The 14,703-nt window shown below is 44.3% G+C and overlaps 2 protein-coding genes across 2 annotated transcripts; both read left to right on the forward strand.

The window, feature by feature from the left end:
* The first annotated feature begins 3,428 nt into the window (after positions 1-3,428).
* Positions 3,429-6,318, forward strand: LOC135093995 (uncharacterized). Its single transcript, XM_063993680.1, has 2 exons — positions 3,429-4,388; positions 5,398-6,318. The coding sequence occupies exons 1-2, from the start codon at positions 3,680-3,682 to the stop codon at positions 5,406-5,408; spliced, it is 720 nt and encodes a 239-aa protein (XP_063849750.1). The 5' UTR covers positions 3,429-3,679; the 3' UTR covers positions 5,409-6,318.
* A 5,486-nt stretch (positions 6,319-11,804) lies between these two features.
* LOC135094024 (uncharacterized) lies at positions 11,805-13,561 on the forward strand. Its single transcript, XM_063993746.1, has 2 exons — positions 11,805-12,614; positions 12,880-13,561. Exons 1-2 carry the CDS (start codon positions 11,924-11,926, stop codon positions 13,203-13,205), a joined length of 1,017 nt encoding a protein of 338 aa, XP_063849816.1. The 5' UTR covers positions 11,805-11,923; the 3' UTR covers positions 13,206-13,561.
* The last annotated feature ends 1,142 nt before the right edge of the window (positions 13,562-14,703 follow it).

Consider the following 14,703-nt stretch of genomic DNA (forward strand, 5'->3'; position numbering starts at 1 on the left):
AATAATAGTAGCAGAGTCAGTTGCCTTTAAGGGGATAAGTGAGTCATTGCGGGCCGTACGCCCCGGCCTACTTATATAGATTATGAATCTCCATAGCTGTCTGCCAGTAAGGGTAGTTGCGAATTACACACTATACCCAGGGAAGTGACTCCTCGCCTGTGTGAAAGTGCAGGTCGGGCTGGCGCAGTGAGCAACACGGCTATTTCAGCCACAACTCTATCAAGTCCCCCAATAGAAAAAAGACACAGCAACAAAGATAATGTCATGCATGATGCATGCACATCTGATTAACTCTGTAAACCCTGGATCTTATAACAGAGAGTTAAACAGAGCTTTACAACTGAATAATTTATCTACAATAATACTGCCAAGTGACCCACCATCAAAGAAGATTCTGAACTTCAGAACAGACGATGAATATCCAGGAAAAACCGACAAAGGAACAAAGACCCAGCTAACCCAGAGCCAACACAACAGAATACCCACACACAACAACAGAACGTGTTAGATGCTACGAAAGAGCCTCAAACTAATCAAGTAACCACTCTTACTGAAGACATCCCACCACTAGAAAAGATACCTGGACAGGCAATCGAACCCCAAATCATCACTAGAAAGAGCGAAGAATGGCCCAGAGACACAACTGTCAGTCTGGGGAGGATAAAAGCAGGCACAGACACAGGCCTATACAAATGGAGATATAGAAATACAGCATACTCAGAACAAGAATTAATGATGAACCTAATGAACAATGAAATAGATCTCAACAACTGCTGGTGTGTAACGGAGGATAGCCAATTCAACAAAGTAAGAAACGGTCTCTTTCAAGAATTGACACCACCCCCTACAAGTCTCCTAAATAAAAGCCTGGACAAAGACACTCACTCAGATAAATTCATATCACACAGACCTACACCGTCGAAAAAAAAAGAGGCTTATTACTGACAACATGGACACGCTCACTATATTACAATATTGGACAATGGGCACCTAACAGACACATGGTCTCAAACACATATAGAAAAATATATCCAGACATAATATTAATAAACAGCCATCGCCTAATAGACTACACTACACATATAATAAACACAAACAACGAATTACATGATGGCAGTGCAATATTAGCAAAATCTTACATAAAACACAAAATCACAGATAATTTTGACACGGACATACCACAACTAACAATAGAAACTAACACCGGACCATTATACACAGCCACCACATACCACCTCGCAGACCTTACCTACCCATAACAGACTTCCACCGTCTAGCGTCCAACACTGCCCCCACATATATACCAGGTACACAAAACACCAACACAGTAGGGAAGAGACTGGAAATGCTAATCAACATCAACAAACTCGTACACCTCGGCCCAAACTTTCCCACATTTATAGGACACAATGCACAAACAACACCTGACATCATACTAGCAAACACGCACACATATCATAATTACACCATAAAAGCTGGTTACCACTGCCTCAGATCACTTGCCCATCATATTTAAACTCACCACATTACCAATAACAATCCCATCAACACCTAAACCTCATTACAATTCCGCTGACTGGGATAAATTTAAAACACATATAAACAACAACATGCACGAAATAAACAATACCCACTTAGATAAAGAAATAGACACACTTGGTACGAAACGATATTAGAAGCAGTGTAACTATATATACCCACAAGAACAGTTAAAACTATCTGCAAACCAATAACTAACCCAACAATAAAACAAATGCAATGGACAATAAAACAATAGCTACGAGGAGCAGAACTTCACGGATGGAGTTACGGACGATTCACGGCATATAACACACATACACCACACATACACAGCAAGCTACTTCCCACAACAATTCAAAGGAGCACTCATAAAATTAATACCAAAACCTAACAAACAGACAACAGATCCACTCAACTGTAGACTAGTTTCACTGCTGGAAGTTCCGGGAAAAATACTAGAAAGACTAATAAACAATAGGCTCAGAACTTACCTAGAATCTGATAATATCTTACCTGCAACACAACACGGGCTCCGAGCTAACAGAAGCACCGACACAGCACTGGATCTTACATCTGAAAAAAGTAGCCTATTTATTAGGAAACATGGAACAATGCTGCTTAGTCCTCAGAGATATGTCGAACGCATTCGACAAGGTATGGCACAACGGACTAAAATACAAAATCAATAACACTGGAATACCAACAATACTCACAAAAATACTCTGCAACTTCCTCGACAATAGAAATGCCCGCATCTCCCTGCCCAACTACACAAGACCTACTTTTCACATACAAAGTGGAGTGCCACAAGGAAGTTCAATATTTCCCACTTTATACGGTATATATATACACACGACCTCCTTGCATCTTCAACGGGCTGCCTCAACATACGTACGCGGATCATATAACACAAATCATTCCACAACCGGGTAGATCCAGGAAAATACTAGCTAGAAAAGTAGAGAGGGAAATCATCAAGATAAACGAATATGAAAGAAAATGGAAAATAAAAACAAACACAAAGTTACAGTTATCCCTCTAGCCACAACGAAAACAAACCCTATATCAGTAAACGGAACTAACATCCCCTACTCAAAAAAAGTTAAAATACTATGAATGAATATAAGCACCAGAGGAATTAGCAACCGCATTACACACATCAAACGCTCTACAGTTGCTGCACTAACACTAAACATTAAAATAAAGACTCACCTAGTTAAAGCCTGCGTACTCCCTTTAATCACATATCCTGCATATCCACTCTGCGCAATGTCTAAAACAGTCATCCAATTTCTATAACATAAAGAAAAAGCCCTCAGATTTATATATGATGAAAGATACCCCTACACCAAAACAACAGAAGAAATGCACCAACTAACCAAACTAAACACAATCAACGTTACACTATACAACGGAGAAAATAAAACAAAACAGAAAATGATCAACATGCCACAAGATGAGCTGTACACCATACTTATCACACGTGGAATTAAATAAAGACCATCCAAGACAAATATACAACATAGCATACACTAACTGATCGGAGAATCCTATCTACCTGCACTTACCTGATCCATGAATTAGTTATCCCTGAAAAGGGAAAGAAAAAATCAGAAAAGACCAAATAAGAAATAAATATATGAATATACTATGTACATACACACAAAATATACTCACTTCATACTTACCTGAATCCACCAGCGTGTGTGTGTGTGTGTGTGTGTGTGTGTGTGTGTGTGTGTGTGTGTGTGTGTTTACAATAATAATTGTTACAGCCGAGACAAAGCGGCGCGGGTCCCCTCGCAACAGTGTGCCGGCAGTATGTATGGGGGAAAGGAGGGGTTGGAGGGGAGAAACCATGCACTGTGCTGTCTTGTCTCAATACACCAGTAACAGCAGGGAGTTCAATACTCGTTATGCACGCTGGGGGAGGGAGAGGTATGAGGGAAGAAGCCTTGGGCCATGCTATCCTGTCCCCACACACCGAGTTCACCAGTAACAACAGGGAGTTCAACACTTGCTATTGCCCGTTAGTCATCCAGGAATCTGGACTTTCCAAGTAATGGCCGCGGCGTCACTTACATGACGTCTTTACTTCCTGTCGCGCCTTTCCGACCTTCTCTCTTAAACGCACACTCACAAACACAAACACACAGTCATGGCGAGATCCTTGCCGCCGCCGCTTCTACTGCTACTCATGGCGCTAAGTCCTGGAACCGCACCAAGCCCCACACTGGCCGTGGACTGCAGTTCTGCGGACACCGTCGTGAAGGAAGGACAAACAAAAGTAATTGTGAGGGTTCGCTTTGCTGAGATAAAATACGACCTTATTTTGTTTGTGAAACCTGAGAGTAACTTTCAGGGCGTCCGGCTTGATGTACAGGAAACAGACGGCACTAACCACACTGCCTGGTTACCTGCTGAATGTGTCCCGAGCGATGGCACGTGGCGGGAATTCCTGGTGTGGACAGGGTTAACCGAGAACAAGGTTGCCTTGCGCTTTAGGACTGGTAAATGCAGGAAGTGGTGTGAGAGCGAATCTGCCTCTCGACAGCCCATCAGAGTCACCGTGGTGGCTTACGGCTCTTCCAGGTGGATAAAAAGATATGCACTCGAGGGTTGTAACGTGGCCAAGGTTTCGACAACTGTTTCACCAGAACATCTGCCCAGCTGTCAGCAGCCTCCATTCACTAATACTACCACCAAAACTACTAACACCAACAACACGACCTCTGGAACGCCCTTTATTGTTAAGCTGACACAGGACAAGATAATAATCATAGCGGCGGTAGCAGCAGGAGTGATGGTGGTGGTTGTGGTGATGGTGCTGGTTGTCTGTCGGAGGCGGCAATCTGTGACATTACGTGGTGAGTACTGTGTGTGTGTGTGTGTGTGTGTGTGTGTGTGTGTGTGTGTGTGTGTGTGTCATTCACCTACGGTTGTCTGCTGGTCACCCAGCCAGTCGTTCCCCTACAGAAAGAGCTCAGAGCTCTTAGTGACCGATCTTTGAGTAGAACAGACCACTCATACGTCACACACCGGGACAGTGAGGTCAAAACCACTAGGGTTACATCCTGTTCTTACTTGCTGGTAGGTGAACAGGGGCCATTTGTCTTGCCGACCCTGGGACTCAAACCCAGGCCTTCTCGGTTCTTCTTTGTTGTGAGCTGAGCGTGCTGACCACTATACCGCGTGGTGTGTGTGTGTGTGTGTGTGTGTGTGTGTGGTGGTTGTAGTGGTAGCGGTTGTCTGTCGAAGGAGGAATTCTGTGACATCATATAAGTACAGTGTGTGTGTGTGTGTGTGTGTGTGTGTGTGTGTGTGTGTGTGTGTGTGTGCGCGTGCGTGCGTGCGTGCGTGCGTGTGCGCGCGTGCTTACCTAATTGTAATTCACGGGGCCTGAGCTCCACCGGTGAGGTCCAATCTCCATGTCTACATTCAACCAGATTTTCTGTCGGTTGGTGCTCACGCTTTGAGTGTACTGCCTTCTCGTTTTCTTTATTACAGTTACTATGTGAATTTTGATGGTTTTCTTTACCTTATTTGAGTGGTTTTCTTTACCTTATTCTGATCTTTCGTTTTCTTAATCCTATTTGTCTTTCCTGTGCGTGCAGATTCTCTCACTATCAATTTCTGCCATCCTATTTCATAAGCTGTAAATTACTATCAGGTCTCTCCCCTCTTTTTTGTTCCAGTGTTGGTAAATGTATTTCGTGCTACCTTATCTCCATATTCTCCTTTGATTCTAATTATGTTAGACTTGTGGATGTTCCTTACCACTACTACCACCACAAATGCCTTCATTCCATTGCATTCTTCAATAATTTTATTTAAGTTTTGTCTCTCAATGTATTGAGTCAGATTAACATTTTACAGCAAATGAGTGAGGTTCCAGTCCCAGCTTGACGTCTTCATCCACTTCCTGCAGTTCACCACCGGGCAGGGAAACATCCCAGTCAAAGACAAGGAAGGCTTCTGTCACAGTATCCTGCCTGACCTCACAGCAAGCCGAGAGATGGTGTCATGGCCTGCATAGAACTCAAAAAGTCCGTTTGCTGTGTTGTAATGCCTGAACACGGCGTGTGGCCTCGCTCACCTGTTTATGAGAATGCGACTCTTCCCACTGGTGGTGCCTCACTTCACGGGCACCTGGAGGCTCCGGGAATCAGTGAGTCACAGATCCACTCCACGGTGCCTAGGCAACGTGCACTGCAGGCTGGAAAACACAATCAGACGGCTGAAAGGGAACCAATTCCTATCTTTTGCAAAGGATCGGCATTTGGGAAGGCTTATCCCTTCAGTGATGTCTCGTGATTTGGTTAGTTTGGTTTATCTTAGCTAAACTTATTGTTTGTTTGTTTGTTTGTGTGCCTGTCGAAGAGTGGCCTTGGTTGACTAGTGCAGCTCAGTGACCAGAGCGCATTACCTGCTGGGGCGCCGAACCACTGTATGTGTGTGTGTGTGTGTGTGTGTGTGTGTGTGTGTGTGTGTGTGTGTGTTATTGTTGTTATTATTATAATTGTATTAAATTTTCCTATTTTTTTCTTCCTCTCTGCTTGGCCTGTGCGCGCTGAGATTAAGCGAATGTGGATGTTAGGTAGGTTTATTTAGTATTGGCATTACTTTAATTGCAACCTTTCTTTTAAAATTAATATTACTTGATAATACGTTAACTTTGGCCGCCAGTGGCAGTGGGTGCCAGTAGAATGGTGTTGGCGGCACTCGGGAGTGTGACTTGTTCGGCTGGCAGTCTTGCCACTGAACAAGGAATTGTGTAAATCTAGTAAATACACAAACTCTATGGTGTTTCCGCTTCCCCGCTAATTCTTACTGAACTAAACATTACTAAGCAGAACCAGAGAGAGAGAGAGAGAGAGAGAGAGAGAGAGAGAGAGAGAGAGAGAGAAGGCTACTATATGCTGAGTACAGCGGTGACAACTTCATCTGAGTCAACTTCACCGATTCACTACATTAAATTGGTGGTAAGCAATGGCACGTACTTCTAAAACCAGTGAATAACGATTGTTATAGATATCTGCGACAGTGCTATAATAGTGAAAAACTGTTTCTCTCTGGAAGTGAAGAACAAACAGGCACACGAATACGGAACGCCTAGTGAGACAGCGGTGCTGAGGGTGCGAGTATGGAAGCAAGCAGTTTCAGGACACAAAACACCCCCGCACTACAAACTCGCTCTGATAAGTGTTCGGGACTGGGGGGAAGGGGGGATGACATATGTACAAAACTATAATTAACCAACCTCTTAAGTGGAAGTGGTAATATTATTAACTGACTGATGTGTTATCCTCCGAAGGGTTGACCTGTGATTAATAACACATAACCATCAGTCTCAACAATATCGACAAGTTTTCGTCAAGGACAAGCTTCGAGAACAAGGCAGTCCTCGAGGCAGATCTTCGAGTTTCGAGGAGGACAGGGAAGATCCTCGAGTACGAAGAACGACTTCGAGGATGAGACCGAAAACGATCTACGAGGATGATCTTCGAGAACGAGGACGATCCTCGAGTACAAGGGCAATCTTCAAAAACAATACGACTTCGTGGAGGAGGTCGAGGATAACCTTTGACTTCCGGCTTCGAGGACGAAGTCAAGAAAAACAATCTTTGACGTCAAGGACGAGGTCGAGATCACTCTACGAGGATGATCTTCGAAAACGAGGACGATCCTGGAGTATGAGGACAATCTTCGAAACCAATCTTTGACTTCGAGGACGATCGAGAATAACCTTTGACTTCGAAAACGAGGTCAAGAACAATCTTTGACTTCAAGGACGAGGTCAAGAACGATCTTTGACTTAGTTGTAGACCGAGATGCTGCATTTTCATACTTTAATTAATATTTAAGTATTTACATTTCTTACAAGTCAAAATTCCTCACTCGCATTCATCTTCAAGTCGCTCAAAGTTATTTGGTGTCACTTTACATCTCTTCAACTTATTCATTGATCAACGGAATCATCGTGCAAGAATGCAGACAATATCAAATACATACACACAGCTAATATTCAATCAGTGCAATTAATGTTCAGTTAGAAAAAAAACACACATGATATCAGCATCACATCAGTTACAATAAATATTCCGTAAATATTCCGTAATTAAGTAAATCTTCGCATACCATAAAAACCTGTCATACCAAACATAAAACATCAAATAAACATCTTATTCCTCCTTTAATAAGGTACTTGATTTCTACACTGAATTACGCTTTCAAGTTCCACTTTAACTTATTCCGTCCATCTCGACCCCTTTCTGGTCAAACCGTCTCGAATCTCTGCTCCTGTGTCTGGTACTGTCTGCTACTGTCTAATTCTCTTTTTTTTTTTTTTTTATGTAGGAAGGACACTGGCCAAGGGCAACAAAAATCCAATAAAAAAATATGCCCACTGAAATGCCAGTCCCATAAAAGGGTCAAAGCAGTGGTCAAAAATTGATGAATAAGTGTCTTGAAACCTCCCTCTTGAAGGAATTCAAGTCATAGGAAGGTGGAAATACAGAAGCAGGCAGGGAGTTCCAGAGTTTACCAGAGAAAGGGATGCATGATTGAGAATACTGGTTAACTCTTGCGTTAGAGAGGTGGACAGAATAGGGGTGAGAGAAAGAAAAAAGTCTTGTGTAGCGAGGCCGCGGGAGGAGGGGAGGCATGCAGTTAGCAAGATCAGAAGAGCAGTTAGCATGAAAATAGCGGTAGAAGACAGCTAGATATGCAACATTGCGGCGGTGAGAGAGAGGCTGAAGACAGTCAGTTAGAGGAGAGGAGTTGATGAGACGAAAGGCTTTTGATTCCACCCTGTCTAGAAGAGCAGTATGAGTGGAACCCCCCCAAACATGTGAAGCATACTCCATACATGGACGGATAAGGCCCTTGTACAAAGTTATCAGCTGGGGGGGGGGTGAAAAAAACTGGCGGAGACGTCTCAGAACACCTAACTTCATAGAAGCTGTTTTAGCTATTCATATACAATTGTTTGGGCTTTTTTAGAAGCTTTTTTAGCTATTCATATACAACAGAACATATACATATACAACATATACATATACAACAGAATATATAAATACATATACAACATATACACATACAATAGAAGGTTTTTTAGAAGCTATTCATATACAACTGTTTGGGGCTGCCTATTTCCCTCAAAAATTATCTTTATTTTCAAAACAGTTTACACATCTAGCATTCACGTTTCTCATTTACGCATATGATCCGCCCATAGGCGTGGTGCTTGATTCAAAACAAGTCAGGATGTAGGGGTAGTTTGAAGGCGGAGATTAAGTGGGCGTGGGTAGTTTCTATGGGCTTACTTTCACTTTCTATTGCTCTCTCTCTCTCTCTCTCTCTCTCTCTCTCTCTCTCTCTCTCTCTCTCTCTCTCTCTCTCCTTCTTGATATGATACCCTACGTTAATCCTGTTTTCTGTAATAGTGACCCAGACTGCCTTTCTAAGCGGTTTATGGCTTTCATCCTGTTTTGTTCTGTGTGGATCCTGCTTCCATGTTTGTTTTTTCTCGACCCCCTTCATATCAAGTGCTACTCGTAATTACCTTCTCCCTACTTAATCCATCTTTTCTATTTCTTCTTTCTTATTAATTATTCTATCTTTTCTTTTTTCTTTTCTTCTTTCTTCTTCCTCGACAATACAATATATACTGTAGTGTGGGATCACTGCAGGCCTCTCCCCGCGCTACTTGAGGGGTGCCTGTCCTCGTTCATGGATAGGACAAGGATTAATAGTAAGGTCGCGGTCACCGTTCCGGAAACAAAAAGTGCGGGACCACCTCACCACCCAGAGACAACTATGGGCAGCTACATCCACCAGTCAGTCATCACGTCGTACTTGCTCCACCAGGTGCAGGCGGCTCCATTCTCAGCAGGTGCAGGATATCCTATTTTATGTAGGAGCAAAGGATCCATACTTTTCTGCTAGAAAGCCTTATATCAGACGAAGAGGAAGCCATTTGAAGTTTTCAGACAGACTTGGGGAGAGGAAACATTTCAACATAAATAACAGGAAGAGGGTACACCAATAAACAGTGCAGAAAGCACTGCACAACAATACATATTATATCTATAAGGCCTGTAAGAGGACAAGTCAAACAGAAATCGATCATATAATATGAACCAGGACATGAGTTCTGGCGTTATCTCAATATTATCAGAGGGAGATGCACTATGACAGCATCTTTTATATATAGAAACAAAACAAGACAGTTAATCTTGCAGGCATCAAAATGGTGTCAACAAGAATTACTCGAAAGTAGGAAGTGGAAACTCAGGTAATACAGTCAAAGATTATACAACAGAAATATGAGATCGATTTACACTTTTAACAATATTAGGAGGAAATAATATGTTGTATGGTGTCAAATCATCTAGAAAGCAATACTGAGATATATTAGGTACAACATTTGTAAAATGTATACTGACATCATGGTTTCAGATTATATACTTTAATTAATACAAATTGACACAAAAGATCTCAATAATTCACCAATACAAGGAGCTGTTGCAACTTTTCTAATATACGAGGGAAGATTTTATTTTGTTCATAGACATATATAGTCTTGGAGGGAACATTTTCGCTTCTCAATCATAATTTTATAGCAAGCTATTTTGTGGGAAGAAATCTGATTCTGAATTGCCATGGGAAGAGTTTTACGATTAAGCAACATTTGAGTCAACAGCATTCAATTTTTATAAGCCTTAATATGAAATACACCAATCAGGGCAATAACTTAGTACGTCATGGTAACTGTATCTTCTTCATGACCAGTAATAAACACCAACTCTTGTTCACTAGTATATATCATAACTTCCTGAAATATTAATTTTATTTTAGTTTTTCACATTCGTCTTATCATAATCATCATAATCTTCATAATTTTCTTGATATTATCACATCTGTATCTTCAACATCTTTTACTATATCATCCATAGAGATATTTATTTGTTCTTGTCTCATCCTCAGCCCTTCTAGATGTTTTGTTTTAGGAGGTCAGTGCTACTGCCCTAAATTGTTCGTATGCTATCGATATGCTGTGACTATTCCTAGTCATAAGCTACATTGTTTTCACAATTACATCACTAACCACCGCACTCGTTTTCATGAATAAGTCTCTAACAAACAAGGATGCACCCCAACGACTTTCAAAACACTCTAGTGGAAATTACATGGGTTTTTAAGACTGCTTTTACGGCTTTAGTGACATATTAATAAGATTTCTACATTATTAACGCTTGTTGCTGCTGGTGGCGGCGGAGGCGGCCGTGCTGCTGATGGTGGTGCAGGACACAGACGGGGCACCGCAGAATAATTGTCCAGATATGTGTAGTGTCTGGGGAAGAGACAATCGAGTGACGATACGCCCAAATACACATGCAATCTGTGTGAAAATAGCACCAAAGAGAGGCTTTAAATTTTCAGTTCATGATTGCTTTGTTCACCATTCTGCATGTTGTGAAAATCTTCACCGGCATCAGGCATCATTTTGATCCAGTATACCATGAACAGGCCATGCAGTACCTTTTATTGTCTTTCCCATCTTTAAATGGAACTACCAAAAAAAAAAAAGAACTTATTTGTCTGCTTGTTTGCCTCGATCACAGAACGCAAACAAGTGGTCGTACATAATTGTACATAATGATCTTTCAAGAAGGATAATAAGTGAGTAGTTTGTGGGAACCCCTCTTTGTATCATGGTGGCAATTATGGGAGAGAAAAACGTGCGTTGGTGTGCGGCTGTGCTCCTTGGCGCTGCAGGAGGCGCAACCACGACATGGGGAAGAAGAGAACAGCGAGAAGAGGGCGAGAGAAGAGAGAACCAGGAATAAAATAGGAAAGATTAATGTGATAAAAAGTGAATAAATAAATAAACAACAAAGGAAATATGACAAAGGAGGGATGCAGGGAGGGGGGAACAAGGAGGGTGGAGGAAAGGAGGAAGAGGTACAGGAGGTCCTGCAAAGGGTTTCAGAGGTCGTGTTACATCCGAATTAATTGGGACCATACTTTGACAGAGCCTATTTCAGACACTCCACTAATTTTTGCCACTATAATCAAGCAACAAAGGTGCAAAATAAAGATACTACCTTAGTGAATTTACCGCGCCTAAGACAGCCAGCTGCTGGACACACCATTCGAGACTTGTTACACACGCTGGAAGAAGGAGAGGCGGGCGGGCCTTGCGCCTTGCTGTTTTATCGCGACACACCAGTTCACCAGCAGCAAAGGGGAGTTCACCACTTGATATCACCTGACAGCTGCCCTGCAACCTGGCCTCCTCAAATAACGGCCACGGCGTCACGTACTTGGTGTCGTCACTTCCTGTCACGCCCTTTTTGACCTCCTCACTTAAATACACACAGGCACACACACGACAGTCATGGGGAGGGTCTTGCTGTGCCCGCTGCTGCTGCTGCTGCTTCTGGTGCTAAGTCCTGGAAGCGCACCAACCCCCACCCTTGTCCAAGACTGCAGTACTGTCGACACGGTAGTGAAGGAAGGACAAACACAAGTCATCAACACTATAGGCATTGGAGGGGGTGGCGGCTCCTTCAATCTGTTTATGAAGCCTGGGAATGACTTTGAGGGCGTCCGTCTTGAGGTGCAGGCTAGTGACGGCACTCACCACACTGCTTGGTTCCCTGCCGAGGAGGAATGTTTCCCGGGCGATGGCACGTGGATACAATTTCTGGCGGGGACATGGATAACCGATGTGGGGCTTGGTTTCCGCTTTAGGTCTACAACATGCTGGAAGTGGTGCGTGATCACGACCCAGGGAAGGCCCATCAGCTTTAGCGCAGTGGCTTACAGCCGTTCTTCGTGGATAAAGGGATATCCACCCGAGGGCTGTAACATTACCTACTATACAGGCAGGGCCGAAAAACTATCCACCTGCCAGGAGCTACCATTCACTCCCACAGCCAACACAACCACGACGCCCTCTACTCCTATGCTGACACAAGACAAAATAGTAATCATAGCGGCGTCAGCAGCAGGAGTGCTGGTGGTGGTGGTAGTGGTAGTGGTGGTGTTGATGGTGAACTATCGGAAGCGGAACTCTGTGACATTATGTAAGTAGTGTGTGTGTGTGTGTGTGTGTGTGTGTGTGTGTGTGTGTGTGTGTGTGTGTGCGTGTGTGTGTGTGTGTGTGTGCGCGTGTGCTACGTACGAAGAGAGCTTGCCTCTTGCTGTCATGTCTCCATAATCTACTATGATTCACACTGAACCTGTGAATGTTCCTTGTCTTCACCACTACTACCACCATCACTGCCTTCTCTCCATCATCCTTCAGTAATTCTGTCTCCCATTATATTTATTCAGCATAACTATTTGCAGCAAATGAGGTGAGGTTCCAGTCCCAGCCTACCGTCGCCACCCGCCCCCTGCAGTTCACCACCGGCCAGGGACACATCTCAGACCAAGACCAGGAGGGCTTCTGTTACCAAATCCTGCCTGATCGCTCAGCACGCAGAGTGGTGGTGTTGCGCAATGTACAGGATTTTGGGAAAATCGTTTATGATGATGTGCAGCCTGAACAGGACGTGCTGCCTCACTTACCTGTTTATAAGAATGTGCCTCCTCCAATTGTTGGCACCTCCCCTAACGGGCACCTGGAGGGTCCGGGAGTCCGTGGGTCACACCTATACGCCACGGTGCCGTAAGCAACATGCACTGGAAGCTGAAAAATACAACCAGAAGGCTGTAAGGAAACCAATTTCTGTGTTTTGTAATGGAGAATCAGTAGGCAGGGTGTTCCTTCAAGTGTGTGTAAATGATGTCTTCAGATTTGCTTGGCTAGGTTTGTTTTAGCAAAGTTGATCTTTCTTTGTTCGCTTGTTAGCTTAAGCTAGAGTGGCCTTGGTTGACTGATGCAGCGCAGCGAACTGGGCAGTCTTTCGTTACATATTTAGTTAAGGAATCGGTCTCATGAGTTAGTAGTTTGGTTCGTTCGAAGGGTAAGTCGAACTTATATGCTCTAAAAATAATAAAAAATCAGTCCATCTGAACCAACACCTGCTATCCTGTGTCTCTGTTACCCCAGTGGTGGGTCTGAGTTAGAGTACAAATCAACACCAAGTTACTGGTGCTCCAGTAACTAGATCATGTGCACTCCCTGCTGGGACACAGCGCCTGTGTGCACTTCTTGCTGGGGTGCCAGGCCAGTGTGCACTCCTTGCTGGGATGCTTAGCCAGTGTGCACTGCTGGGGTTCTGGGCCAGTATGCAGCTCCTACTGGGGCGCCGGGCCAGTGTGAAGTCCCTGCTGGGGCGCCGCGTCGGTGTGCAGCCCTTGCTGGGGGGCCGCGCCAGTGTGTACTTCATACTGGAGCGCCGCGCCTGTGTGCATTCCCTGCTTTGGCGCCGCGCCAATGTGCACTCCCTGTTGGGGGGCCGGGCCAGTGTGCACTTCTTGCTGGGGCGCCGGGCCAATGTGCACTCCCTGCTGGGGCACTGGGCCAGTGTGCACTCCCTGCTGGAGCGCCGGGCCAGTGTGCACTCCCTGCTGGGGCGCCGGGCCAGTGTGCACTCCCTGCTGGGGTGCCGCACCAATGTGGAGACTACCGTGCCCTCAGCTCAGATATCCTGTGCCCAACATGAGAGTTTTCCCAACTCTCTGGCTTCACTGTCATTTCCAGGATCGACCTCATGAAAAAGACCTTCCATCAGATGTCTGTCAATCCAGCAAACATCCCGAAGATCGACATTTTCACACCTCTTGGTCTGTTCAAGTACGTCAGAATGCTATTTGGATTGAGAAACGCGGCAGAAACCTTCCAAAACTTCACCGATAGTATCCTGTGATATCCTTCTGCTTCCCCTATACAGACGGTCTTCTTATTCCAGTCCCGATGAAGCCAAAGGAGCCAGAATCTCCACCAAATCTTCCCTCGCCTACAAGATCACGGCGTCTAATGATATCAATGTGGACAAGTCTGAACTCGGTGTCACTTCCATCCACTTCCTTGCCACACCAATCTCTCCTGCAGGCATCACTTCACTTCACCTCAGTGCGAGTCTGTCACGCAGTTCCCGAAGCCGTCCATCCAGCACCAGCTCAAGGAGTTCCTGAGGGAAAGTCAGTTACTATAACCACTTCGTCCCTCTCTGCTCACTCCTGCTGCAGCCTCTGTATGCTATATCAAGCCTTGCAAGGGAGGTC

The sequence above is a fragment of the Scylla paramamosain genome, chromosome 44 (assembly GCF_035594125.1).
Source record: "Scylla paramamosain isolate STU-SP2022 chromosome 44, ASM3559412v1, whole genome shotgun sequence".
Lineage (NCBI taxonomy): Eukaryota > Metazoa > Arthropoda > Malacostraca > Decapoda > Portunidae > Scylla > Scylla paramamosain.

Excerpts from the sequence above, each read along its gene's own strand:
- LOC135094024 (XM_063993746.1), top strand. The coding sequence starts at position 11,924 with ATGGGGAGGGTCTTGCTGTGCCCGCTGCTGCTGCTGCTGCTTCTGGTG. Across the intron at positions 12,615-12,879 it reads GCGGAACTCTGTGACATTAT|CAAATGAGGTGAGGTTCCAG; the intron begins GTAAGTAGTGTG and ends AACTATTTGCAG.
- LOC135093995 (XM_063993680.1), top strand. The coding sequence starts at position 3,680 with ATGGCGAGATCCTTGCCGCCGCCGCTTCTACTGCTACTCATGGCGCTA.